The following is a 26,665-nucleotide window of genomic DNA, read 5'->3' as shown; positions in this document are numbered from 1 at the left end:
TTCGGAGGACATCTTCTCTTTGTGTTCTTTTGTGTTCCGAAGAAAGTGGATGTTGTCGGCTTCTATAGAGAAGAGAAAATGTATTTTTGTTGTTACAAAAGTGCCATGTTGAAATTTCTTTATCGCGATGAGGGAATGTTATCGTCGTCTATGGCAATAATATTAATAAATTGAATAAAATATTTTAAATTAACTGAATATTGTTATGAGTTTGAGTTAAAACTCTTTAGTGCGATTGTGAATAGATAAATAAGTAATTATGAATGAATATCTATTCAGTGTTCGAAAAAAGACATACTTTTAATATCTAGCCTTCTGAAATTTTTAATTTGTAATTTTCAGAAAGATTTTAAGTGAAATGATAGACAACATTTTTGTATTATTGTTTAAAATTTTTTAAAAACTATGAAAAAAACGTTATGATACATAGATTATAACTATTTTTTAAATCTGTACAAGTATGATGAAATATTTACGTAAATAATCTTAAGTATTATTTTAATTATATTTCTCAGCTTCTACTTAAATATTATTCAAGTGTAAAAAATATGTATCACTTAAATAATTTTCTGATTATTATATAGCAGAAATTTATATTATACTTATTTACTGTAAATTACATTATTTTTCCATTTCTCTAAATTATGTAGTAATAAAATGCGTTTATATTTATTATGTGTCAAAATAAAGCTGATACAGCTTTTTCGTAAATGAATCAAAATTTTATAATATTATATATATAATATATAAATTCTATAATATATATAATAAATAATAGATTTTTAATTTTATTTTTATAACTATATAAAAACCCAATTGTTAGTTTACAATATTCGAACAATAATTTAAATTATATGGTAGACTTAATTAGTAGAAACTTTAAAAACTTTCGTTTGCTGTTACATATTATAAAAGTTATTTCGTTTGCCGGCATCGATGTCACTCGGATACTATGTTGCATACCGTACGATCCGTACGCGCTTGTCACGTCACCAGCTTCTTGTATCGTTATTTCGAATCGCTGATGACTGATTCATCGAACAAAAAAAAGAAGCGTACAAAGCATAGTAGCGTACAAAGCATATCAAGGAAGAATATAAATATCTCACTTAATTTTAGATTGACTTTTAATCATAATTATTATGCAATTATATAGATATGTAGATCATTAGAAGTCTAATTTGATCAATCAAATTAGATTTCTCCCTCAAGAATGGAAACATTTAATATCACGATATTTTTCAACTAATATCAAATAAACTATTTTAACAGAATTTTTATTTAAGAGTTATTGTTAGTTATAAAAATATGCGATGTTAAAGGAATTAAATGTTGAACCTTTCTCAACATTTGTTTTCTAAAAAATATCATCTCCACAAAATCTATCATTTATCGTTGATGTGCTTATGTATATAAAATACGATATAATTAATATAATTAAGCTCATTTAATGAAAAACTTAATTACCTAATGAATTTCTTATTCTTCTTATTCATAAGCTGCTAGTCTATGTGAACTGTCAAAAACAGAAGTCGGAGCGATCAGTAGGATAATTAGATCAGCTGATTCGACGTAGACCTTCCTCGTCAAACTGCTCTCTGTCTCTCTCGCCTTTCTCTCTCGTTCTCTCCCGTCGATCACCACCGTCGATGACAGCCCCACCCGTGGCATTCTCTCCCTCTCTCTCTCTTTCTCTCTCGTCGAGGTAATGCACGAGGTCGTCTGTGTCCGTTGGTGGAAACCGCTTTCCAAGTGAAGCCTGTTAACGTATGCAGGTCCCAGTACTCTCGCCGTCTTCGAATCTTAATGTCGTGCGGTGCGCGAATGCGTTTTTGGCGCATATTTTTGACGAATTTCGTAAGTAATTGGTAATCGTTTCCTCAAAGTTAAATTCTGCAAAATTAAAAGCATATATATCAAGGACGGCGCGGAAGACACATTCACTTTCGAGCCGTAATGGCCGCGAGCTCGCGAGTTCCATAACGAATAGCGTACCAGAATTGTGTTCGAGTTCTTTATTTCACCCCCCTCCCCTGCAGTGGTTTACGCAAAAATAAGCTAGTATTTCTTGAGTAAGAATCAGAACACGTCTAAAAAATATTCAAGTGAATAGGATAAAGCATCTAGAAGAGTAAAGCTTTCTAAAAATCTTTGGATTTTTGTGTCTGGATTTTTAATCAATATTTAATCATAATTATATTAATTAATTTAATTCTATTTTTGAAAGTCTGCAAAAACAATATGGATTTGATCGTAATTTAATTTATTTCTTCAGAAATGAGGATATAAAATCTTGATTCTTCTTGGCTTAAATTCCAGTGTGAGTCGGAATTAATTAAAAAGGATGAAGGGATGGTTCGATGCCTTTCGCAGCGATGGTGGGCCGACGCTCTACAGCTACAGCAATCGTACTCCCGTGACAGGTGACGTGCCCCTAATCATCGTATTCGTGATATTCGGTACCCTGTTCACGGCGTTCCTAGTCATATTCCCGGGTGTTAGGAAAGAGGTGAGCAGTCTTTTCACTTGTTCGTCATCATGTCGGATCCTAGATCGTAGACCGACAGTTAAGTCAATTACAAGTTATGGCCGTGTAACCTGATGTTTCTCCGCCGCAGCGGTTAACCACATTTCTCACGGTTACCATGAGTCTCTTCGTGGGTGCGACGATTCAAGGTTCGTGCACTTTGTCTACTTTCCAAGTTGAAAGGCCTTGACTGCCAGTGGCGTAACTAATGGTCTCACGGAGCTCGTATCATAGGAGCCCAGCAAGGAGATTTAATAAAAAAAAAGGAAAATAAAGGAAAGGAAAAAAAGAAATTAATGAGAAGATAAATAAAGAAAAAAATTTTTAATTCGTGCACATTTTACGACTATACTATTTATTTATATTTCTCGTACGCATATATAGTTTTTCATTATTGTTGAATAAACGTATGAATTGGAGAAAGGAAAAAATAAAATAAAAATTGATATTGTTTAAAGTAGAATCTAATATTAGTTACGCCACTGTGCTCATGGTTTCACCGTGTATTTAATTTACTAGAGATATTTTTTTCGATTGTTTCAAGTAAAACCTCATTGTTAGAAAAAAATTACGAAACCTTATTGAGACAATTATACCGAGTACTAGTAAATATTACGTTTACGTAGAAAAATAATCATTGTGTTTTCTGTGTGTGCACATGTAGTGGCGCAATACGGTTCTTCCTGGCATACGAGTACCGCCACCATTGTTAGCTCCTATAGCGCTTTCTCCAGGCATAAGGCAATGGCCGATATCGGCGGTTATATCGGTTTAATGCACATCAATATAACATACAAGTGTAAGTTTCAATGTGAAAATAATTGGATATCTCTCGTGTCAATTTTTTACAAGCCATGCTTTTAGGAGATTCAGCATTTAACTACATGGCAAATTTAATTTCAAATTTTAATCATTAAATTTAATTAAAATTTTTCTGCATTTTGCGAATTGCAATGTTTCCAGATAAATTTATAAAGAATAATTTACTTGTCTACTTAATCGGATCTGATCTTTGCAGTATTGCCAGAAAGTGAGCAGACAAACAGCGATGTCGAATATAACGAACGCTTCTGGTGGAGAAGTTCTGGTGAAATGACCAGCGCTTTCAAACAAGCCCTTTATCAGGGCGCTCCCTTTCCCATCGTCTCTCTCGCGGAATACTTTAGTCTCCATCAAGAGGGCTTCTCCTGGGGTTCGCAATATCGCGAGGCTGGATATTACGCTTCGATAATGCTATGGTATCATATTTTCAATGAACTCCTTTTACATCTAAAAATCACAAGCTGTGTTTTGTAAACCAAGTATTCTTTCCTTCATCACGCGGCCAGTATATTTACCAATCCGACTGATAAAACAAACAATCTCTTGCAGGACCTCCTTTGCTTCGTGGTTGATGATGAACTTGTTGCTCATGGTAGTGCCACGATACGGAGCATACGGTATGATCTTCACGGGCCTGTGTATGCTGATGACAAACTTGATTTACACGGCCCTTCTACCATGCGAGCCTCTGATAGCTCATATAGAAGGCTCGATCTTATCCTTCAATCTTGGTTGGAATTATTGGCTGGTCGTATCGGCTGGTTCGTGTTTCGCGTGAAATATTTGACTGTAACTGTTTTATGTGTGAGGATATATCGCAATATATTCTTTTAGGTGCCGCATGCCTCTTGGCAGGACTCGTGATAACAGCTATAGATATGATCTTCCCTCATCAATTCTCGACTATACTCGAAGTCGACTACGACACGCCGTATGACAGGCATGTCATTATAGAGGAGAGCTTTGACACGCGCAATGTCAGACGAAAAGTTCCCAAGATCGAGGATTCGTTTGGCGATCGAATAATGAGGTGATTGTGAGAATCAATTCAATTCATTAAATTACCTTTTTTCCCTCCGTAATCGTACGCATTCTATAAATGTGAAAATATTTCAGTCAACTATCGTCCAAGCTTCAGAATAGACACACTGGTAAAGAGGACACCGAGGGTGTCATTAATCGAGGATATACGTCACACGAGCCGTCCGAATTCCCGCAAGAAATTGGCGACGAGCCTAATAAGAGTAACTGGTCGTATCCGTTCCCGCCAGCCTCGCGCAGAACCGTAAACAGCTGATATATATTTCCCGACTATTTCAGATAACATTCATCGATTTTTTTAAATGCCATTAAATGTTTTAAACTATTTGATATAACATATTTTTTTTAAATGTACTACTTAATAATATTATTTATAATAAAAAAAATACTTGAAAAAAAATTACTACAAGTGTGCAAATAAATTTTTAAATTATAATAAATTATAATATATGTTTGCAGTCAAATTATTCGGAATATTTTTAGGGAAACAAGTAGGGAAAAAGAGGAAATAATCTTTTTTTTTGTTTATAAATAAGAAATGTAATATTACGCGTGATAATTCATAAATAATAAAAAGCGCCTTTTAGCGTAAATAAATATGTACATTTTGTCAAATAGAACGTCGAAATTCGTATTGAAATATTGTCTAACTATATGGACAGTCCAATATATTTCACGCAAACGAGAAGCGGAGATATACCTTGACTAGCCGAAGTTTTCAAAGTGATGAATAAAGTACGGCAAGCGTCGAGTTTTGTTAACTTCGTCGCAGGCAGACATCACGCTTTTCGTCAGAGGACGTGGTCCACAGCTAAATACTCCTATTTTGCTAACCTGTAAATTAATAAAATTTGATTCGTTTTATCAAATATACTTTCGAACTAATATTTTTTTTATATTAATATTAATATTAATTTAATCAAGTCAAGTATACATTCAAACTAATATTTTTTAAAGTATTAATATCGAACGCACGTAGCTGTGTTTCTTCTGAACAAACTTCAGGAACGATGTCATATCCGGTCGACCGAAGTGATTTATGGCCTTGAGTCCGGTAAATATACTCTTCTTTGATAGCCTCTGAAAGTGATTCTCACATATGTACTACATATGTGAAATAGAATGTAATTATTAAACGAGTAATTAAAAAAATAACAGATTTTTTCTTTTCTCTGCTTTTGCATATCGTACATAATATCAAAGTAATTTTTTATTCACCAGCATAGTAGTACGCAAATCAAACTTGTGGAAGAATTGCGTAATGAATATATGAATTTCAAGTACGTCTGTAACATCTTTTCTCTCAACATCTCTGAGAACGTCGATGAACCATTCGAAATGTTTGTGCGACGGGCAAATCCATAGAAAATAGACCTTTGAAGTGATAAGAAAACAAGAAAATCTTTTGTTTAATAAGTTAATAATAAACAAAATAAATAAACAAAAAGCATTTTCTCATTTGAATAGTAAAACAAATTTTTCCACAAAATAATTATTGCAACCTTACCAGAATCTTCGAATTAATTTACAATTATTATATTTTGTATATATTATATGTAAATTACTTTTTTAAATACGATAAAAAATTCTCAAAGAAATCTGAATTTACTACAAAATACAATTTTTTAAAATTTATTTATTTATTTTTGTAAAAAAAAATTTTTAAAAGATATCTTTTGACTTTTCACGCTCACCTTCTTACACGCGACACCAGAATATCTGTTGGTGGACGTTCCAAACACAAGGTCATTGAGCATCGAGGCATAAGGAGTGACCCCGATACCTCCTCCGACCATCACCGCGACCTCGAACTTGTACCAATCTTGGTTCCCGCCCCCAAACGGGCCCTCAATACGAATTTTTGGATATTCGTCCTCCGGATTATAATTACAGGGATCGAAATAATTTCGGAGTTTCCACGTCCACGGTCCCTGCGCTTTTATGTGGCACGATAAAAAATTCTCGTGCGGCGCCGAGGTCAGCGTGAAAGAATGAAACTCGTTGGACCTAAAGGCGGTACAAGCGAGACGCACCCACTGTCCGGATAAATACTTCAAGTTCGGAGGCCTGTAAAACTTGATCTTTATCACGTCCGAGGGTAATAATTCCGTCTCGATGATATCCAGGGCCATGTATTTAGTTCGCAAACTCACGACCTAAAATGTAAACGGCAATTTTATCAATTCTGTTGCATTGTTTTTATTACATTAATGAGAGACATCGAGCTATTTTAGATAACAATCATACAAGATTTGCATATATACTTAAAGCGTGCGAAATAGTGTGTAATATACAGAATTTGTTACATCAGCTGATACATGCATAATTAATACGCTTCCATAATTAATTATGTGTAACATTACGAATGTGCTGTATATGTAAGTGCCAAAAGTAGGAAGTTACTTTTCTTCTTCATCCTTGTTTCTTCTACTTTTGAACAAAATGTAAATAAGTAAACTTACTTTATCCAGTGCATAAATAATTGCCGGGCCGACAAAGAATATCCAGAATCGCGGAGCGCCTGTCAAACGGGCCAAACCATGGATTAAGCACAATGTGTATAGAACCACGTAGAGACTGTGTGTCGACCAAAAGAATTTGTAGGCTTTTTGTCGTATAGTCGGATGTGCAAAGACAAAAATAATTGTCATAACGACGAAGAGAAGTATACCGCTTAAACCTGCATAACAGAATAAAACATTCGTTCATTTAATGATGGCAAATAAATGTTTCAGGAGCGAATAAAATGACCGCAAACGATCAGTTTACTTTCATTTTATCTTTAACAAAAGCACTCACCCGTCACTGTTCTGAATAACCAGAAGGAGATGGTAGGCCGTGCATCGCTCGGAAAGCTGATCTCGCTGGTGAGACAGCGAAGATGCGCTATCGGCTGCGTAGAAACGTGATAAAAATTGACTATGTGACCGACTGTGTGCAACACGGAGAAAAAAAGTGCCGTGCATGCTGCGATCTTGTGGAATTGTATGTGCGAGTCTAGCGGAATGTACTGCTGGATCGAAAATTCCTTCAGCTTTGTCAACAGATTACGCGACATCGTCAGCAGCAAAAGACTGTAGCAAAAGGATAGAGCGGCCGCTGATCCCCTCGTTATGGCAATTCCTACACCCATTATATGCCTTAGGTCCGTATGTTCCGCCATGAATGAGTAATCTAAATGAAATTTTATGACGGTAAACATTTTTTTATAAACAATTGTGTAAGTCGATGTGCGATTTAGACAACTTGAATTCGATCGAATACTCACGAATAAATCTTTCGACGAAGAGAGCTACGGTGACTACGTAAAACACGAAGAGGTAGAATATATTCTGCCTGTTCTCCTCGAGGAAGGTCGATATAGCGTCCCACTGCTTGCGCGTCCAGCTCTTCGAATCTTCCAGCGGCAGTTGGTCGATGTGAAAGCTGGTCATGCGCGCGACGTTTGTCGACGTGTCTAGAAAATTCTGCTTGGCACCCTTGCAATCGAGACCGATCGCGACAAAATCTCCCTTGTACTCTTTCATCATCAACTTGAAGTCATTATACGTGAGATAATCCTTTCTCTCGAGTCCAGCATCCTGATGAATAAAAAAAACTTAATTAATAAAACTGTTGCACGATACCTATATTGGCGAAAGGTATTTTATTTTCAAACAGCTGGGAATCTGTAATAGTGAAGATAAGGGAAACGCACTTGAAACATGCCGTCGATCAGTTCCGTAACGTGATCATCCGAGAGGCTCGTGGTGCGAGCTATTTCCACCAGTGATCTTAACATCTCTGACAACTCTTCCTTGTCGATTACGCCGTTGCTGTCTTTATCGCACATGTCGAAAATAATGCGCAGCTTATCTTCAGTTTTGCCGCGCGAGAACAGCAAGACCGTGTCCAAGAATTCCTGGAATTTGAATTTCGCTGATCCGTCAAAGATGAAACTTGTAAAGACGAAGCGATGTCAAAGAACAGTCCATTAAACGAACGACGATTATACCTGAAAGGAAATCCGGCCGTCGCCGTCTTTGTCGACGATGTTGAACATTTTCTTGACGAAGACTGCGTCCGGTCGCATGCCTAGAGCACTTGCAAATTCACTCTTGGAAAGCGACGTGCGCATCACAGTGACGACTTCTCCGGTATCACTGTCTTCAGATCGTCGTCTTCGTTCGCCAGGACGTAAACCGAAAGTCAAAGCATAGGCTTCTCTGAAGAACTAAAATATTTATATTTATTTTAAATATTTTATATTTATTTGAATTTATATTAATCTTAAATAAAATATTTTACAATATTTTTAAACACTAAGTATATCTTTTTGTACGCGCGTTTACTTCCCTTTTTCCATTCCTTTAACTAAAAAAATTATTGCTTGTTCCTTTATAAAGGAAATTTTTTTTATTGATTCATCTTTTAATTTATTCATAAATGAAGAGAAAGATGCAAACCTGTTCGAGCTTCTTTTGTCGGCGTTCTTTAGTTTCCGCTTTTGCCAGCATGATGTCCCGCGCGATTGGCGTGAGTGTGAAATGCTTTTTTTGCGACGCCAGAAACGCCTCCAATTTCGCAATGAACTTTCTACGCGAAGCAAGAGAATCGAGTTCAAGGACAAGGTCGTAATCGCGTGGTATACGTAATAACACTAGGGCTTTACGATGTCCGGTTTCGCTTTCCTGAAACCGCAATTAATAATTAACCGGATGCACCGTGTGACGTTAAAGAGTCGGCAAATATAAAAGTTGCTGTGTAATTTGTGAGTATTTAATAAAGTGCAATTATATATGTGTGATTCTTAATTGTTATATCATTTCAAAATAACGTAATAGATATGCATTTTCAATAAAATTGTACCTGTGGATACTTTGAAGTAATTTTTTCCTTAATTAAAATTTATTGTAGACATGTCTTTTGATACCATCTTAATTTTCAATATTACGTATAATTATTAATACACATATAATTTTTAATATTACATATAATTATATCACAAATTAAAATTCTGTTAAAGTGTATTTGAAATTCGATAAAAAAATAAGATTCTGTTAGGTACTTTATTTTTTAAATTAATAAAAAATCTAACGATGTATAAGTTTTGAAAGTTACAAAATGGGCGTTGAAAATATAATGTATTCCCGTAAAAAAAAAAATTGTAAAGAATACCTGTGATTCTTCCATAGTTATAGTGTTAACGCCACTGAAGTCGAACGTGCGCAGTTTCTCCCCTTTTCGATCGACGATATGCAATGCCGCTTCCGGCCCAAATTTCACCTTCACAAGCCGGCGATGGTTTGCGTGCAACCACTCACGTACAATCATCTTATCAACACAGATCCGACCGTCACTTCGCTTTTGAATTGCCTCTTGAAGTATCTTCAATCTTCGTCGACGTCTGTTTTGCAATTTCACCAATCCGTATCCAGCACCGGCGCAAAGAATCGGGACGAATCCAAGGAATACACAAGCGTAGATGTAGACTAATTCGCTACCCTATATATTTCCCCAAAAAAATATTTGCGAATAATCGTTTTAGAAATTACTGGAAGTATCCACGATTTTTCTAAATAAAAAGATTGCTTCGTTTTTGTCTCTCTTTTATAGTTATCTTTTTTTTTGTTATTAAAGTGAACAGATAAAATTGATTTCCATCTGTACATATTTTTTTTTAATTCAATTACCTCAAAATAGTCATAACGCTGTAAAGGGACACAGGGCTCGAGCATCGTTGAATTCAATTGAAAAGGTTGAGGACACGGATCACCGTCCTGCCAAACGAATACTTGTTTCTGTATCGCATCGGGTGGTATGTTGGTCGCATTTATGATTACATCCCAGAGCGTAATACGACGAATCTCCTTTATCTCGTTCTTCGTAAAAATCCTAATAAACGAGAAGACGCGTCAGGGTGAGAAAAATTAACGCAACAGATTTCATCGCTGATAAAAACTGACTCGCTCACCCATTTTCCTCGTTCTCAAACCAAAATCGATCGGAATCTCGCAAACGGAGGAATTGCTCCTTTATAACCGCGGTGAAGAGTTCGCCAGGTCCGCCCTTGGACTCGAGCATTCCGCCGACGTAGACGTCGACGTTGTTGAGATTGTTCGAATAAATCTCGACGAGGGTACGCAGCAGCGACGGATTTTTGTTGAATAATTCCGGATTGATTTCGTTCCACGTTTTCCGTCTGGCCAACTTGAAACGCGCCCTGGCTGTATTGTAGTCCGGAAGACCATTGTCGCGACCCCGCATGATATTCAGGGCACCGAGATCCCTGCGTGAGAATTCCATGGGACCGAACAGATTGTTCCGGATGTCGGTGCCGAGAAGGTTATCCTCTTTCTCCGCCAGCTGAGACGCCATACCCATGATCAGCTCTTCGATCGTGCTGTTAGCTAAAACTTGCTGTGAAAAACATCTGAGTTTTAATAGAATTATAAGGTTTATAAACATTTAATGTAATAATTAAATAATAGATGTTTCAAGACTTGAAACATGTTTTATAATATGACGGAAACTCTTGAATAAGTATAAAATTGATGGAAATAAGTTTAAAATTGACTTTTTTCTTCTGTAAAAAATTTGAAAAAGTTATTTATTATTACAATTTCTTAAAAAATTTAAACTTGAATACCTCAACAATTGAGATTAGATCCAGTCTTAATTCTATCTCAAGACCTTTTAATTATTTTAATTTTTTGGATACTTGAGAATGCAAATTTAATTGGAAATGATTCATAATTAATCATTCAACATTATATAAATATACATATAAAAAAAATTATTTATCTAAAGCGATTTCTCAAAAACTGTAATGTGAAATAATAACAATGCAGTAAGTCTATCATTGTATGTAACTCACATTTGAGTCCCACCATGTAGAACATAATCTAATAGCTGCTTGGCCTGTATTAGTCCTCCTATATTCGCATTTTTCATCTCGCCGATATATACCCGGCGGTATAAGAGTATGACCGAAGCGAAAAGCAGCACTTTGAAATATGTGACTAATACCCGGATGTAGATCTGGTTTATAACCGCCGTATGATGGCAAATCCTCATTTAGTAATGCCGGAAGATATTCATAAAGAATTATGTTCTGTAAGAAGGTCGAAAAACTTCACATGCAAGAAATAAGTCTTACGTAAGCGCGAAATTTAATTATGTAAATTTGACGCTGCGATTCGAAATACAATTCAATAAAATAAAAAATTAATATATATATATACACATATATCACATTCGAAAGCTTATTAATTACACATCTTCATTATATAAAACTTATGTCATTTTGGTAGGCCTACAATTTTTTTATGATGGATAGAAATAATTTTCACCGACTATGCATTTTTGAGAGAAAGCTAAAAACAAGTTATTCCACCTGAATTGTCCCGACGACTATTCGACGTGTTTTTTGAAAGATTTCTTCGTCCGACATATCGGGATGCTCTCTCTGCACACGAGCAGCTATGACATTGTGATATCGATAGAACAAGATTCCCAGAGCCAATAGCGGTGGGTGCTGATTCGTTCTTGGATCTCCGAGCACTACGCAACACAATTAATTGTTAAGCACTTTCGCAAGAATCAGAAAATTAATTGCTAAGGGAAAGTTAAAACGCGTTATAATAGAGTGAACACGAATCCGTACGATGAACGTAATAATTATAAGGCAATGCAAAAAGATTGTAATGACGTTCTCTATACCGATCAGATAATAATAATTTAATAATAACTTAATCAGAGAGCGAGAAGAGAAGATCCAAATTATGTAAGTATCGATTCGAACTGGGGAATTCAAATTTTTTGCTAACACATTGTAAGAAAAATGTTTAGCTAATAAATCACGAAGTGAGTAATCGAAGTGAGTAATGTTTGTATTGTCACACAGATTCAGTTTCTTATTTCACACAATTAAGTCAAGAAAAGTACAAGATTATTATCTGAATAACTAGCAATTAAAGGCTTTTCGCTAGCCTTAATGGGTTATTAATAGACAATAGAAATGTACCTCAACAGAATCTCTCTTTATTTAAAATTTGTATTATTTTAATGATTTATCTATTTTGTTCTTGAATTAATCTAGATATTTAAATCATCGAATGTTGAAAAAATAAATAAAATGAATGCAAATTTTTATTTTTTAAGAATGTTGACTCCGAGTCAATCAAATCTTGCTAAGCAAAGGAAAAGTCATGAATAATTCTTAAGAAAATTTAAACTACTTTGGCATTAATATATGTAAATTTTCGCTTACAATATAGACGCTCCGGGCTGAGCATTCGCATAACATGCGGTACCGCATGATTGAAGAGAGGCGCGCGCATGGTGTTCCTCACGGGAAATTGCCTGGTCTGTTCCATGAGAAGACTGCCATTCTTGAATGCCCGCATCGTGTTCGCCCACGCCTCGCTGCTTGAATAGACGAAGCTACCGTCGATCCAGCTCGTCACTTTATTTATCTGCAACCTCACGTATTCAGAGCTACTTCTCACGACTCTGTTTCGAAGAATCGACTTTGAATAATTGTATAAGCGCTTTCGATATAACGATGTAACGACATAAACGGAGAGACAAAGTGATTACGGTTTGCAAAAGGAGTTGTAAACTTATAGTTTGTGAATGCATGTAAACGTGACTAAACGTCGTACAATAATAATTTAAAGACATATTCGGTGTGTATGATTATCGTCGGTGAAAGTCATATAAAGTCGAGGGTCTCCCGGAAGTAAATTCATAGAATTTACTCTCTCGGTAAAATTGACCCAAGACAACTGGGAATTACCTGTTCCCGTGGACTATTAGGGCTGCGCCCGGTTTGACGGTCGTAATCCGCTCGGAGGAATGGAATGTACTTGTTACCTTGGCACTCCTTGTCGAAAACCGGATCACATTTGTCCACGTCGATCCGATGAAATTCTATGGGGCAACCACTTTCGCTGGCCATGATTATCTCCGACGTGACCAGCTGTCCTGAAAAAGATTTAACACTTTGAGAATGACGTAAAAGTTCCGGCAAGCACGCTGTGAAATTTGATTTCGGTAATTTCGGCTTTATTGTGGTTTTACTTGACTAGATCAGGATAGTTTACTCGATTAAACTGGTTTATACTTTATGATTTGCGACGAACCATAAAGTAGCTCTAATAAATATGGCAATTAAATATGCTTTCAGATGTATCTTTGGATAGATGGAAAATTATGTATGAAATATTATATAATAAGATTATTTTGTAGATGAAATCACATTGAAATATGTCTGTATAATTATGGTATAATTAATAGTGATTTATTACGTATAATATACGTAATTACAAGAATTTTTAAATTAATTCTATATTCACGATACTTCGATAATGCGTATTGCATTGTATGTTGCAGACTACTATCTCTTATTCAATTCTGTGAAAAATTATAACACCTTACATTCTTATTAAGAATGAAGGAAATTCTAAATATTGCATGCATATAGATTTGTAGATAATTATGTTAAGTAATTATATATAGATAAAAATTATGCAGGTAAATATTATCATGTTATACAATAGATATTTTAAAAAGATAAGTTTAATACTACAAAGCTCTGGTTGAAACAAATACATCGAAAAAGCAAATTACTAATTCAAAAAATTAATTCAAGATATTTTAATTAGATTTCAATTGAAATTTTATTCTCTCCGCTACTATCTCTATACTAACAAAAATAAAAAAGCCATTTATATTCAAGGCCTATTTGTGGTCTCCCCTATGCCTTGTGTATTTTACTGCTAGATAATAGCCATATTATTATTTGTAATTATCCTCACCGAAAAAAGCGAATAATGCGGTCCGATTTTTCACAGACGGTAGCCCATCGTCACCTTGCATGAACAGATCGCTGAGCTTCCGAGGGGATGGTCTGTCTTGGCCAGCCATCGCGTACACGCCATCGGAATAGGCCGCCGGGACTTTTCGGATTAGCCTGCTGTCTATGGTGAGTCGTGTATGTGTATGACTCGTATTAGGATAACTTTCCATAGTAAATTACCTTCGCACACAGGATTGTCGCTTTCTCGTCTCTTCTCAAGGCATATTTTTTTATACGTTATACGATAATTAATCAATTTTAATAATCTTTCTCATTTGAATCTTGTGCTTGATGTAAAATGTTGAAGTATAGTGTTTCAATTATGCATACACGCATAACTTCTATAACGTAACTGACAGTTATATCTGCAGTTTTTTCGAAATCAAGGTAAGAGAAAATTCGCGTTCTCCGTTAGAATGTTGAGTTTAAAATAAAGGACAAAGATAAAAAGTTTTAATAATGTCTAAAATCAAGTAAAATAAAATTCGAGTACCTCGTTAAAATGCTTTTGTGTGTTGGCTAATTTATTTAATAAAAAAACTTATCTAGATTTTATTTAAAAAACGACAATCAGTGCAAGTATTTCAATTGCAATTTACAATTTCGAGTACTTGCCAATTGCTCCCCAATCAGGATGGGCCAGATTGTTGTAAAATCCATCGTACCTTTGTTTGTTATCCGCATAATTATGTCCCGCATCTAAAATAGTATCCTTTATGTAAGCAGTTAAATTCGATATATCCTTATTGAAATTTAAGTTTTGCAATATCGTTATCTGACGGACAATCGATTGCCCGTATCGAGATTTCACGTTAGATCGTAAAAGAGTTAACAATCGTCCGTAAGTCACCGAAGGGTATAAAAGGTCAGAATATAAATGCATCCGGTTTGACGATTCTAGAATTATTAAAGAAGCATAACTGCATCTGTTTCGTAAAATATAATTAGAGATAATGAAAATACTTGACGATACGAGCACGCAGATATACATAATTGAAAGAGAGTAAAAAATGTAACACGAGTTGAACACCGCGAAATTACCTATCTTTTGCAATTTAATTTGCTCTCTAATTTTCGTCCTTCATCCGAATATTATGAAATGTAAATCGAAAGAATGATATTTCAAAATTATTAATGTTATTATTAAATTAATCTTACTATTTAGATTCCTAAATTATTATTCGCTCATTATTTAATTATTTAATAATATATATATGAATTATAATTTATTTTTTCATAATATTAGTCTATTAAATATATAATAGACTGTTAATATGTTATCGTGGAAAAAATAAAAATACATTCAAGCCCCACTCTAGCCTCCCATATTTCAATTTAATCTCAACGATCCTCTCTTTTTGCGAGCGAAATATATTTTACGCGCACGTCAGGTGCGAGAGATTAAACCTACCGGTTCTAACAGGTAACACGATCCAAAGTACCCAAATAATGGCGCAGAGAGGCGCGATGCCACGGGCCGACCGTCGTCGTCTCGTCATCGTCAAGTGTCACTTGGTCTCGCCCTCGGATCTACGCCCCCTACGCATTTCTTTGCCACGTAGCTTTTTCTTCTTTTTCGCCCCTTTCGCGTCTCAACGACGTCCTTGGAAATTCATTTCGCTGATACCGTCCATCAACAAGATGAGAGTGCACTGTTCGCCGTCATACGAAATCTCGAATTGTTCTCCAAAAGTATAATTCGGAGGATGAGGGCGAGAAGGGCGCGGGTTGTGTCGGCACCACCTGGTCCGAATCTAAAATATTAACGTCACCGTGATCTTTCAGCTGCCACAGATGTAGCAAGATCACGTGCGAGCGCACAACGAGAGATCGCGTGTCCGCAGGGTCTCTCTAAACAAGATTATCACCCACGCACGCTATTTTAAGGTAGACCCACCGAAGAAACGAGCCGCCGACGAGTCTCACGAGAAGGATAGACCGATGCAGGACACGATCGATCGACGATTCGCTCGGGGGGCCTCAAGAACAGTTGGCTGCCTCTCCGTCTGTAGGTCTGACTGAACCGATCCGCGCCTCCGCCACCACACAGTCGCTCTTGGTCGCGGCTTGGTGAAAGTCGCCGGCCTATTTGTTTCGTTACCGCGCACCTCCGTCTGCCTTCTCCTCCTCCGTATCTCTCCCTCTCGCCGTCTCCTCCGCTGGCTACGACGTCGTCGGCCTCTGCGTCAGTGTTCTTCAATCTTTTTTTTTTTTTTTTTTTTTTTGCAAAAAGATAGGAAAAAAAGTAGACGGAGTATCCATATGACTCACGAGAGAAATACACCCTTGTATCTTTTGTTAATCGATTAAGGATCAAACTCTGCTTCAATTAAAATTCTTATCGCAATTACAAGCGAATCTCTCTTTTATTTAGAAGAGGCAGCCAATAAACTGTGGAAATTAGCTTTTGTAGATCGAGGATAAATTTTTAGAAGGATAGTTTTGAAATTCAGGTAGCTTTAATCTACCTGTTCGTGGGAATGGCATTTAAGGAGAATACTAAGATATGTTTTGCAGTTTCAGGTATCGGTTGAACAACCACTGCTCTTGGTGTACGTTGTATAGAAGTACGCACACCAAGACGTGCGCGATGCGACGCGGCGACGTCATTGCGGGCGCAGGCCTAGTTTTCGAAGTCCGCGGCACCGATTACCCAAGGCGAAACCTCTCTCGAGTCCCCGCTGGTCGTTCCAAGGTCGTCGGATGGGCAGAAGACCATCGTGCCGATGCGCACGTTAGAGATGGGACGGCGCGCGGCGCGTTCGTGTATATAATCGCAGCGTTCTCTCTAATGACTTCTTCCTTTTTAGATGCGCTCGTTCTCGTCGAGTGGAAATGACAAGAAAAATCCGTGTCATCAGTGCGCGTTCTTATGCCGTTCTTCTCTTATGAACCGATAAATAGCATGCTCGGAAAAGGTAGGATAATATATTAATTAATACATGTCTTACACACATACGTACATACGTAATTGATGTCTCAAGATGATTCGTTGTATAATTTGCATCCATATATATATTGATATACAATGAACATTTTATCTGATCTCATTGAATATCATATCCAAACGATACAGAAATTAGAAAAAAAAAATCTAATATCTAAAGCGCGTTCGAATTGATTAGAATGTATTTATGATTTCTAGACGATTGCATTGTTTCAGATAATTACTATACGTAATTAAGTACCGGAATTAAGTTATTGCATGCGCAACGCTCGTTGCTTCTTATATCGAAATTGTATTTCGGTTCCCTGATTTTTGTAATGTAGTTTATACGTGTCTTAATTAGACGTGATGAATCTACTTATTCGGAAAGATTCGCGGCGATGGTGTTGTCAGAGAGACAAAAGGTGCGGCCTGATGGAGGCATTATGGCACAATCCGGAGAGAAATCGCGTCTACCGGTCGATCTTTTATTGCCCTTGGCACGAATCGGCAGAAAAAAATTGCAAAAAAAATCAAACGCATTTCTTGACGCAGTCGCTTCTTCGTTTCAAAGGTTCGAGGTCTTTCACCCTCTTTATCTCCTACAATAAAGTCGGATGTTCGCTGATTTACGATGTGGAATATCGTTTGAATAAATTATAACATATTTTTTACTGGAATCCCTTCTCAATGCATTATTCATCCTTGAAAATTAATTATCACAATTTATCCTTCGATCTATGGAAAAGAACTTGTTTATTCGCACTATCGTCTGCATACAGAATCCTTATAAACAAAAATTTTCGTTTCGCAGAAGGAGATCACATCGCAAATTATATTCGCGATTCTTCGAGAAAAAGAGAAAATAACGTAAATCGACATCGTGCTTTCGTTCGTGCATTTTGTTTTATCGTATCGAGAAGTGATAAAACTCGCCTGTATTCGGCGCGATTTTCGTTGAAAACCATTTCGATCTAATGTAGAAATAACAAAAAAAAGTAAGATACATACATCCGTACTTTCGCGCATATCCACTCGCATTTATAATCCGAGTAGACGGACGGAGTATATCGAGTAGCGGTCACTTGGAGTTCGAGTTCGAAGGGTAGTAGTAAACCACCGCCGGAGCCGGCAGCTGCCAATGTGCGGCGTGGAGTTCGATCAGCTGAAGGAGCGTCCGTCTGACAGAAGGCAACGTCGTCTCCTCCGCCAGGAAGGCGTCGCGCACACCGCCGAGCAGCTGTTGCAACTGCGCCGGCAGCTCCGCCGCCAGGTCCTTTCCGATGCACGTGAGGATGATAAATAGGCAATTCGTCTATGATACACAAGAGTAATTATGAAGAAATAAATTAATTGTATAATAATAACTTTCCACATTTAAATGATCAAAGATTCAAGAGATATTTGAAGAGTTCGATGCAAAAATAGAGTAAGTTTATATTAATTTGCAAACTTTATCTTCGATAAAATTTCTTAAATTTGTTGATTATAAACTTTATCCTTCCATTCAACTGAATTAAAAACTAGGTCGTAACAAATTTTAATGAATTCTAATTTGTCAGCCAGATTAACTGTCATATAATTTGATAATTTCTTTTTTATTTTGACAAAACTGACTTTTTGCATGTTTGTCGACATTAACCGATTAATTTTGAGATCTTACCTCGACGAGCGAGTTGATGACAGGTGGTTGTAAACAATCCTGGCAACATTTCCAAAGAAGCGTGAGGAGCACGCGTCCGGGAGGAACGCCCTCTTGTTGGGTCTTCAACTGTAGCTGCCGTCGCTTTAGCTGCAATTATGCAATTATGCACGTGTATGCGGGCACTATCAACCATGTTTACCGCTGTCGTAACATGAGGTAAAAAAACGATAAGCACAAAAAATGGATTTACAAATATGAATTATTGAAAAATGGGCGGAGTTAAATTATTACATCAGATCAAGAAAACTGAGTTTTTTTAATTATCGGAGAATTGTTAAGGATAAATCCCTTGATGTAAACGGTTATTATGAGAGATAAAGCATATCTATGATAAAGAACAGTGCGCTTAATTATACCTGGCAATACATTTCGTTGAGAAACGTCATAAAGGCCGAGTATCGATAACAGGTCTTATTGTCATATAGTAATCTAGCACGGTCCTGATACCATTGTTGACACATATTTAGCAAGGATTCCAAAAAAGTTTCTTTCGTTTCTTTCTGTACAATACACAACATAAAACATACTTTAATTTAACTTTGAAAAACAAACGTATTTTAGATTAAATATTTCTTATTGTGTATATGTATAAATCAAACTAATTGTAAACTATTTAAATTGAATATTATTGAAAAAGATAGAATGATATTTGTCTTCAATTTTCTTACATATAAAATAGAACATAAAATAATATAAAAAAATACAACAAATAACAGTAATAGTTATGTGTGAGATTATATTTTTTAAACAATATTTATACCTGTTATTGAAAATTGTAAAATAAAATTCTAATTCTCCAGATTTTTTCCCCTTATCTTTATTTCTTATATAGTTTGTGAAAAGAACAAATTGGTAGCCATATATACGAATATTCATCTATATTAAAGATTTTTTTATAAAAGAAGAAGAATAAAAAAGTATATATAATGACCTCTATAATTGTGATGCAAACTTTAGCTGCCGGTTCGGCATATTTTCGACTTCCCACTACCTTTTCCAGAATATGTCGTACTAGTTCCATCAATGTTCTCGCGCTTAAAAGATTCGGATCTGTCAAGAAAATTTTCAATTATAGTTAATTTTTTTAAATTGCTGTACAATATTTTTTTAGTGTTAAAAATTTTACACAGTCATCTATTCACATATTTGCCTATTTTTACTACTGATTCATATTCTTAGATTATGTTATAAATAAAGTTTATAATGTGTACTATTTTCAAGATTGAAACACTAGTCTTAAGTTTGGCTTCTACTCTAATAATCTAGTCTAACAACAATAGACAGATTCTATTACCTTCTATCGCTCGTAAGAGTATATCTTGAATGGGCGAAGGAAATTTTCCGAGTTCGGAAGCATCCGCGATGTTGAATGCCTTGGCAGCTAATACGTCCGAATTCAAGCTCTTGGAACGTTTCATACCATAAGTGGACACAAAGGTATGGGACTTAGTAAGCTTGCCTGGTTTTGGGGAATTCATCTTGACTTCGTTTTGATCCATGTTGAAGTGTACTCTATTTGTAGTCTGGGAAAAAAAAAATTTCAGTTAACTTTATATTCTATATCGGAAGATATTTCAGGAATATTGAAAATAGAGATATCAACCGTTGATTTTGCATTCAAGTTTTCCGCTTCCGGTACACGCAATATTTCATATTTCATAATTTTGTTACATTCTACTTACATGTAAGACGTTTCCGCTGGACGCGTCTAAAAGATGAGACTGACGTAATGTGGAATTTGTTGTCGAGTGATGACTACTCTGAGATTGACGAGGTGAGAGTTGATGTTGCTGCTGCAGGGGATGCTGCAGCTGGTGTTGAGCGTAGAGATATCGATGGACATTACCACTCGACTTGCTGTGTTGTAGATAATACGTGGAGCGCTCGGATGCATTAATTCGAGACCTGTTCATTCATATTATTTACAAGATCAATCCAAATTTAAAATCCCATCTAAAATTCTATAAACTTTTGGCTTTTGTTCAATCAATCATTTCATTCAAAAATATTTCATATTAATATATTACTGTTAATAGCATTACTAATAATCTAACAATAAAACAACAAAACTTGACTAATCCAAAACTTAAATTAAGTAAATTAAATTAATTAATAATTAAAAACTAAATTATTCTTTTTTATTTGTATAATTAATATAATTATTTGTATAATTATTATATTAATATAATATATGAACATAATTAATATTATATTACATAATTTATATAATTAATATATATTAGTCATTAATATCAATTAAACTTGATAAAAATTTCAAATTTTTGCTATTAATTGCATAACTAATTAAAGTGCCTGGAATTATGATTATTCCATTATTATAGAGATTATTATAGTTGAACGAGTTTATACGAAAGTATCGAGCAATTCCTGGCAACAAAGAATAAATTAATTTTATAATACATCAAGTAAATAAAATTCCAGCAAAAAAACCTGATATTTTATTTTATTTTCTAAAAAAAAAACAAAAAAAATCTGAATTAAATCTTCTTTAGAAAAGCATAGTAGTTCGATAAAGAAAAGTCATACGGCAACGTTACGTTTGCTTAAATATAATTTGCTGGTTCACACTCACTTAGAGAGATGTGAATCGTTCTGCTTCATAGTGAATTCCTTGGCATGCACGTTTAAACGGAGATTAGTGACGTTCGCCGTGGTTCCTTCCGCTCTCCCACCTAGAGGCGACCATGAAAGCAAACGATGACGTCCATGTGCAATGACACATTAAGGCTTACGACACGCGTTTTGTCACCTAAAGCGAGAAGGTACCAACCTGGGGGTCGATATATTTCTAAGGATGGTTTGGACTTGGGAGTAGCTACGTTAGTACTTCCTCTCTGCGGAACTGCATCCCTCATCTAAAAAGGACAAAAAAATACATATCATATAGAAAAAAAAACTGATGTCTAGCCTTGAAAAAGTATGTGTGTACCTGAGACCAAGAAAAATTTTTCTTCCACTGCAACGAAATGATAATTGAAAATAATTGCGTCGCTTGTATCATTGCATTGAAGGCTAATATTAACTTTTCAAACTCGGTTGCCACTTATGCAAATGTAAAACGTAGGAAAGATGATTTACATAAGAAAGTGAGAATGTTAATAAGAGTGTTACCTCATTTTGATTTTTAATAATTGTAATTATACATATATTTTTTTATCATATTTTAAATATGATAACAAATTATTATCTTTGCCAAGATGGAATAATAATGCAAAGGTTCTGAAAAAAAAGTGTATAGTGTATTTTATCTTATTTCTCAATATATATAATTAGAGCATAATATTTCGATATACATCAGATACTTCAAAATTATATAAATAATATAAGTAATATAAATTACTTCTAAAGAATACATTTTTTTTAGAAACCGTTAAGAGTTGCAATATTTGAGAAATGCATATATATATGAATTCTTAAATACATCGTTTTCCAAATTTTTCGAAACTAACTTTATATTTTTATTTTATTTTATACAAAACTTACTAAGAGATACTTTAACTTTGTATGACGCAGAACAATCTAATATCAATAAAATCTTCCCTTTTCTAAATAGAGAATTCTTTTCAATTTTCTTTTTAATTTAGTTAACAATGTCTTCATCGTATACATTGGCAAGTCTAATCCTTTGATTACAAAATTCAAAGTTTCAAAATAATACTTCTAATCTAGCGAAATCTTGGCATTCACCTCTCACATTTGTAAATATTACATTGCATGTGTATTATTCACCGTATGTATATAGCAGAACGTATTCACCGCAAAGAGCGCATATAAATACATTTTCTCGTTGTAATGCACATTACAATAAATGCAATGAACGCATTGGCTTAAGAGACGCATGTGCAAAAGAGACTCGTTATGATAACAAGTCGCGAAGCACGCGGGATGTCATAAACGATATACATCATGGACACGGCATTAAATGCGTGGGTTTAATATACGCATTGATCTATTCTCACGGACAGTTTTATATTATCAAAAACGTTAATTAAAAATGTAATAAAAAATATAATAATTTGTGTAATAATAATATAAATATATATAATAATCCGTGTACTAATATTAAATTAGGCTGCCTCTCACTGTTTTGTATCTTATCTTTTTCACATTTCACAGTAAAACATATTTCGTCCAAGTTATTTTTATCATTATTTCAACTACTAATTTACTAGATACAAGTTTTTTGCTAAAGATAAATAAGTTAAGATAAATTGGAGAAAACGGGAAAAGATTAAAAAGAATTAAACGATCATAATATAAAGTCAATTCTTCAAATTTCAAAAAGATAATTATATTAGAAATATATATCTTTATAACATTTCTCCTTTCTTTTTTTAATTGCAATTAAAATTCGCATCACATGCAATCTTTCTGTCTGCAGATCAATATATCATTTCACGAATCAGTCATTACAAAAGATGCATTTTTATATTAGCATTATTTAATTATTAAATATCTATAATTTTTATAAAATTTTTTGTTATATATTTTTCTTAAAAAAAAAAAAAAAAAAAAAAAACAAAATTAAATTATTTTATATACTTACCTCAAATAAAAAATTAAAAAATATATAATATATCCTACATAATTTATTACTGTTCCGCACGTGACATTTATTGACAATTGAAAATGAGAAATGTCTAATAAGTACGGGATGCTGTTTGAAATGAAACATACTGCTCGATGAATCGAAAACAGATGTTGGAACCGATGTAATTTTGGTGACTTCGGAGTTTGACGCTACATACATATTTCGACATTGATCGCGCGCGTGTCGTTTCTCGAACATTACTCAGATAGTTCTCAATTGACTGTTTCTGTCTCTGTCTGTTCTAAGCGCGGAATTAGAAAGAGAGACAGAGAAAAATATCAGTTGAATTACATTTAACTTTAATTAATCTTTATAACAACCTTTTTACGCGTTTATTTGTCGACAATTGAAAGGCGACACTTGGAGCAATGTGTTAAATATATTTTCTTTTAATATTTTATATATATATATATAAAATATAAAAAAAAAAACACAGGAACCATGCGTGTTCCGATCTTTCAGACGAAAAGCGTAAAAAAAAAGAGCGGAAGGAGAAAAGCACTCACAGTGGAGAGCGTGCGAGAATCATCCTTTCCAAGGTCCACAACGGAGCGGATGCTGCGGAAATCCTTGTTCTCGCGCACGGATCACCGGACGTAGACACGGGAACGAGAACTTCCGGCACGCACGTGCAACACGGAGATGAATTTCCCGGCGGCGAGTTCTCTTTCACGGCGAGAGGCGCGACTTTTCCGCGTCGAACGTGCGTGCGTCGTTGTCGTCGTCGTCGTCGTCGCCTCTTTGCTCGCGCACGCAGAGGTTCCTCTCCGATGACCGAGGACTAATAATAGCACCGGCGCAGCCACGAGCAAGCGAACGTTATATGCCACGTACGTATTAACGTATGTACGTCGCTGCAGAAGTACCGCGCGAGAAAAGCAGATTGAAATATGTATATCCCGGATAGACTCATCGCGACGGAAACCAGCGTCGCGACGCCTTTCGAAATCGCGTTCTTTTCTCTCTTTCTCTCTCTTTTTTATTTCAGCGCTTCGCGGACGAACCAAAAATGGTGATTAGTTTTGGTACCGGCATCCTAAAGCGGTAACCGGCGTAACAGCTGACAATTAGATTGATTTCATCCAAGATGTGAAGCCTGGATTAATATCAATAAACAAGCGTTAATTATTAATTTTTAGTTTTTTAGATTTTTTTATAAAAGTTTGTATAAAACAATTTTTTTTAATTAATTAAATAAATAATACTTCTTTATTGATATTTGTTTGTGATCGCATTTGCTTATTAATTTGAATCCGGCGCAATTTTTAACAAATTTATCGTGATTTTATTATAAATGGTAGCATGAATGCCGGCGAAATTGTCTTCAGAAGAGGACCTGGATAAAGATAGCTTTCTGTAGCTTCACAATGAACCATATTTTAGTGGATATAAATTTACATCTTCTATATTTGCATCCAGAGTGCTAAGGACCTTATCGCTTCTCTTTGTAATTATATTTCATTTTTTATATATATATATTTCATTTACGACATTGTTAGTGTAATATAAATATAAGTTACATGTAACACACATGCACACACATTTTCTTTATGATTATTTTAATTATCCTAAAGAATGCTATTAATAAAAAATATTCTCCATCAATCATTAACATAAACGTTAACATAATGTACAACAAAATATTTATAAGTTTGTTATTCTCTCTCTCTCTCTCTCTCTCTCTTTGAGGAATGAATAAAAAAATATTCTCGATAATATTCTGCTTTCTATAATAAATTGGTGGCTTTATATAATAAATTATAGAATAATGTTTATGATGTCATTTTAATGCGTTTACTTCCGTACGATTTCTACCGTGCACGCAAATTTTAGTGCGTTTATTTCCGTACGGTTTCTATCGTGAACGTAAACTTTGTGAAGAGAATAGATTCGTTGTCAATTCGTTTTCGCATCAAATGTCGAGGTTTTAGCTTATTACAAGTTTAGTTAATTACAGAAAATAAATTACAAAATTATAACAAATTTAAAACAATTCGAACTTTCGCTACTGACGTATCGTATAAATAAGAAAACAGACTCTATAATAATAATAATAATGCGGCTTGAAAAAAAAACAAACGATAAAAAATTATTAAAAATCTGTTTTATAGCTTCATCTTTCCAAAAATTATAATAATGTAAAGCGCCTCACCTTCGTCGTGCGAGTTGTCCGTACCATTCTCGCTCTATATATTTGTCAAACACCGGATGAGAATCGACGCAGTGATCTGTCAAGTATTATTATATTTTGTCCATTATGTATACGACGTGCAATTTGATACAAATAATCCTAATTTTATATAAAAGCTTACTTTTTTCTTTCCAACTATGTGTTTATGAGTTCTCACTTCAAAAGTGGTCAAGAAAAAGATTTATTCGCTGTATTTATTCCACAATACTGTCTCTTCTGATTTTGCTGAATCCTTTTTTGCCGATCGTTTCGATGAATTATTCATGGTAGGAACATTACTCCAGTAGTGAATGAAATATTATTTTTCTTCCAGCCTCTGTTGTGTTATGTATTTCAAACTTCAACGACAGAATGTGCGATGCATTGCGATCTATGCTCGATCCGGTCGATCGATCATCTAGCCAACCGCAACTGAATCGCGTCACTCTTGAATCGTCACGTTACATCGTTTCTCGATAATTACCACGATGATTCATCTCACGTTCGAAACTACGCGTCGAGTGACGCTGGTATAAATAATATCTTTCGGGCTTCTTCCTTAAAAATCGTATGTAAATCATGGATCGAGATTTCCAGAAAGTCTCTCGGTGCGAATGGCGACTGTCACTCGATGTCGATACTGTCACGCCAATGACTGGAAATACAGCATGTATGTACCTGTAACACGTCTTAATATGCGGTTCGCGTGGTGGGCGACTACTTAGGCATCGCCCCCGTACACCTGTTGATATAAAGAACACCAACAAAAGCGAAATGTAAAGACTAGAATACGATAGAGCTAGAAAAAGTCGATTTATTTCTAAATTCGTTATAGCTCTACGAGAAAATATAAATTGCGACGCAAATTAATTACTAGACCGTCTCAGATAATCAACTATAAAATATTTTTCACAGAATTATATATATATATATATATATATATATATATATATATATATATATATATATATATATTAAATACACATTTTTTTTAAATATTACATTTCTCTATTAAAGTTTG

The 26,665-nt window shown here is 34.9% G+C and overlaps 3 protein-coding genes across 9 annotated transcripts; 1 reads left to right on the top strand and 2 right to left on the bottom strand.

Moving 5' to 3' along the window:
- Positions 1 to 1,735: 1,735 nt before the first annotated feature.
- Positions 1,736 to 4,728, top strand: Mol (dual oxidase maturation factor 1 mol). 2 transcript variants are annotated; one of them, XM_072888274.1, is made up of 8 exons: positions 1,736 to 1,857; positions 2,320 to 2,509; positions 2,619 to 2,676; positions 3,192 to 3,326; positions 3,546 to 3,765; positions 3,899 to 4,110; positions 4,184 to 4,379; positions 4,466 to 4,728. In XM_072888274.1, the coding sequence occupies exons 2-8, from the start codon at positions 2,345 to 2,347 to the stop codon at positions 4,644 to 4,646; spliced, it is 1,167 nt and encodes a 388-aa protein (XP_072744375.1). In that variant the 5' UTR covers positions 1,736 to 1,857; positions 2,320 to 2,344; the 3' UTR covers positions 4,647 to 4,728. The 2 variants fall into 2 exon arrangements, with proteins under 2 accessions (XP_072744375.1, XP_072744376.1); XM_072888275.1 differs by having other exon boundaries at positions 1,794 to 2,072.
- Positions 1,789 to 17,049, bottom strand: Duox (dual oxidase). Of its 5 annotated transcripts, XM_072888261.1 has the most exons (21): positions 16,129 to 17,049; positions 15,643 to 15,985; positions 14,847 to 14,930; positions 14,191 to 14,352; positions 13,170 to 13,357; positions 12,642 to 12,846; positions 11,766 to 11,932; positions 11,247 to 11,483; positions 10,344 to 10,789; positions 10,063 to 10,264; positions 9,548 to 9,874; positions 8,836 to 9,060; positions 8,385 to 8,603; positions 8,088 to 8,291; positions 7,659 to 7,971; positions 7,190 to 7,564; positions 6,853 to 7,070; positions 6,085 to 6,546; positions 5,609 to 5,764; positions 5,366 to 5,494; positions 4,920 to 5,224 (listed from the first exon to the last, which is right to left on the bottom strand). In XM_072888261.1, the coding sequence occupies exons 2-21, from the start codon at positions 15,728 to 15,730 to the stop codon at positions 5,096 to 5,098; spliced, it is 4,536 nt and encodes a 1,511-aa protein (XP_072744362.1). In that variant the 5' UTR covers positions 15,731 to 15,985; positions 16,129 to 17,049; the 3' UTR covers positions 4,920 to 5,095. The 5 variants fall into 5 exon arrangements, with proteins under 5 accessions (XP_072744359.1, XP_072744362.1, XP_072744358.1 ...); XM_072888258.1 differs by lacking the exons at positions 14,847 to 14,930; positions 15,643 to 15,985; positions 16,129 to 17,049 and adding an exon at positions 1,789 to 1,893 and having other exon boundaries at positions 5,091 to 5,224; positions 14,191 to 14,826; XM_072888257.1 differs by lacking the exons at positions 14,847 to 14,930; positions 15,643 to 15,985; positions 16,129 to 17,049 and having other exon boundaries at positions 14,191 to 14,826.
- Positions 17,050 to 17,199: 150 nt separating this feature from the next.
- Positions 17,200 to 26,096, bottom strand: LOC140663798 (uncharacterized). Of its 2 annotated transcripts, XM_072888271.1 has the most exons (10): positions 25,787 to 26,096; positions 25,627 to 25,702; positions 21,654 to 21,738; positions 21,456 to 21,555; positions 20,545 to 20,767; positions 20,157 to 20,385; positions 19,794 to 19,912; positions 19,219 to 19,362; positions 18,821 to 18,949; positions 17,200 to 18,472 (listed from the first exon to the last, which is right to left on the bottom strand). In XM_072888271.1, the coding sequence occupies exons 2-10, from the start codon at positions 25,651 to 25,653 to the stop codon at positions 18,239 to 18,241; spliced, it is 1,290 nt and encodes a 429-aa protein (XP_072744372.1). In that variant the 5' UTR covers positions 25,654 to 25,702; positions 25,787 to 26,096; the 3' UTR covers positions 17,200 to 18,238. The 2 variants fall into 2 exon arrangements, with proteins under 2 accessions (XP_072744372.1, XP_072744374.1); XM_072888273.1 differs by lacking the exons at positions 25,627 to 25,702; positions 25,787 to 26,096 and adding an exon at positions 23,981 to 24,236.
- Positions 26,097 to 26,665: the final 569 nt, after the last annotated feature.

This window comes from Anoplolepis gracilipes, chromosome 3 (assembly GCF_047496725.1).
Source record: "Anoplolepis gracilipes chromosome 3, ASM4749672v1, whole genome shotgun sequence".
Taxonomy (NCBI): domain Eukaryota; kingdom Metazoa; phylum Arthropoda; class Insecta; order Hymenoptera; family Formicidae; genus Anoplolepis; species Anoplolepis gracilipes.
The sequence above is the reverse complement of the archived record's forward strand: the minus strand, read 5'-3'. Positions and strand labels throughout refer to the sequence as shown.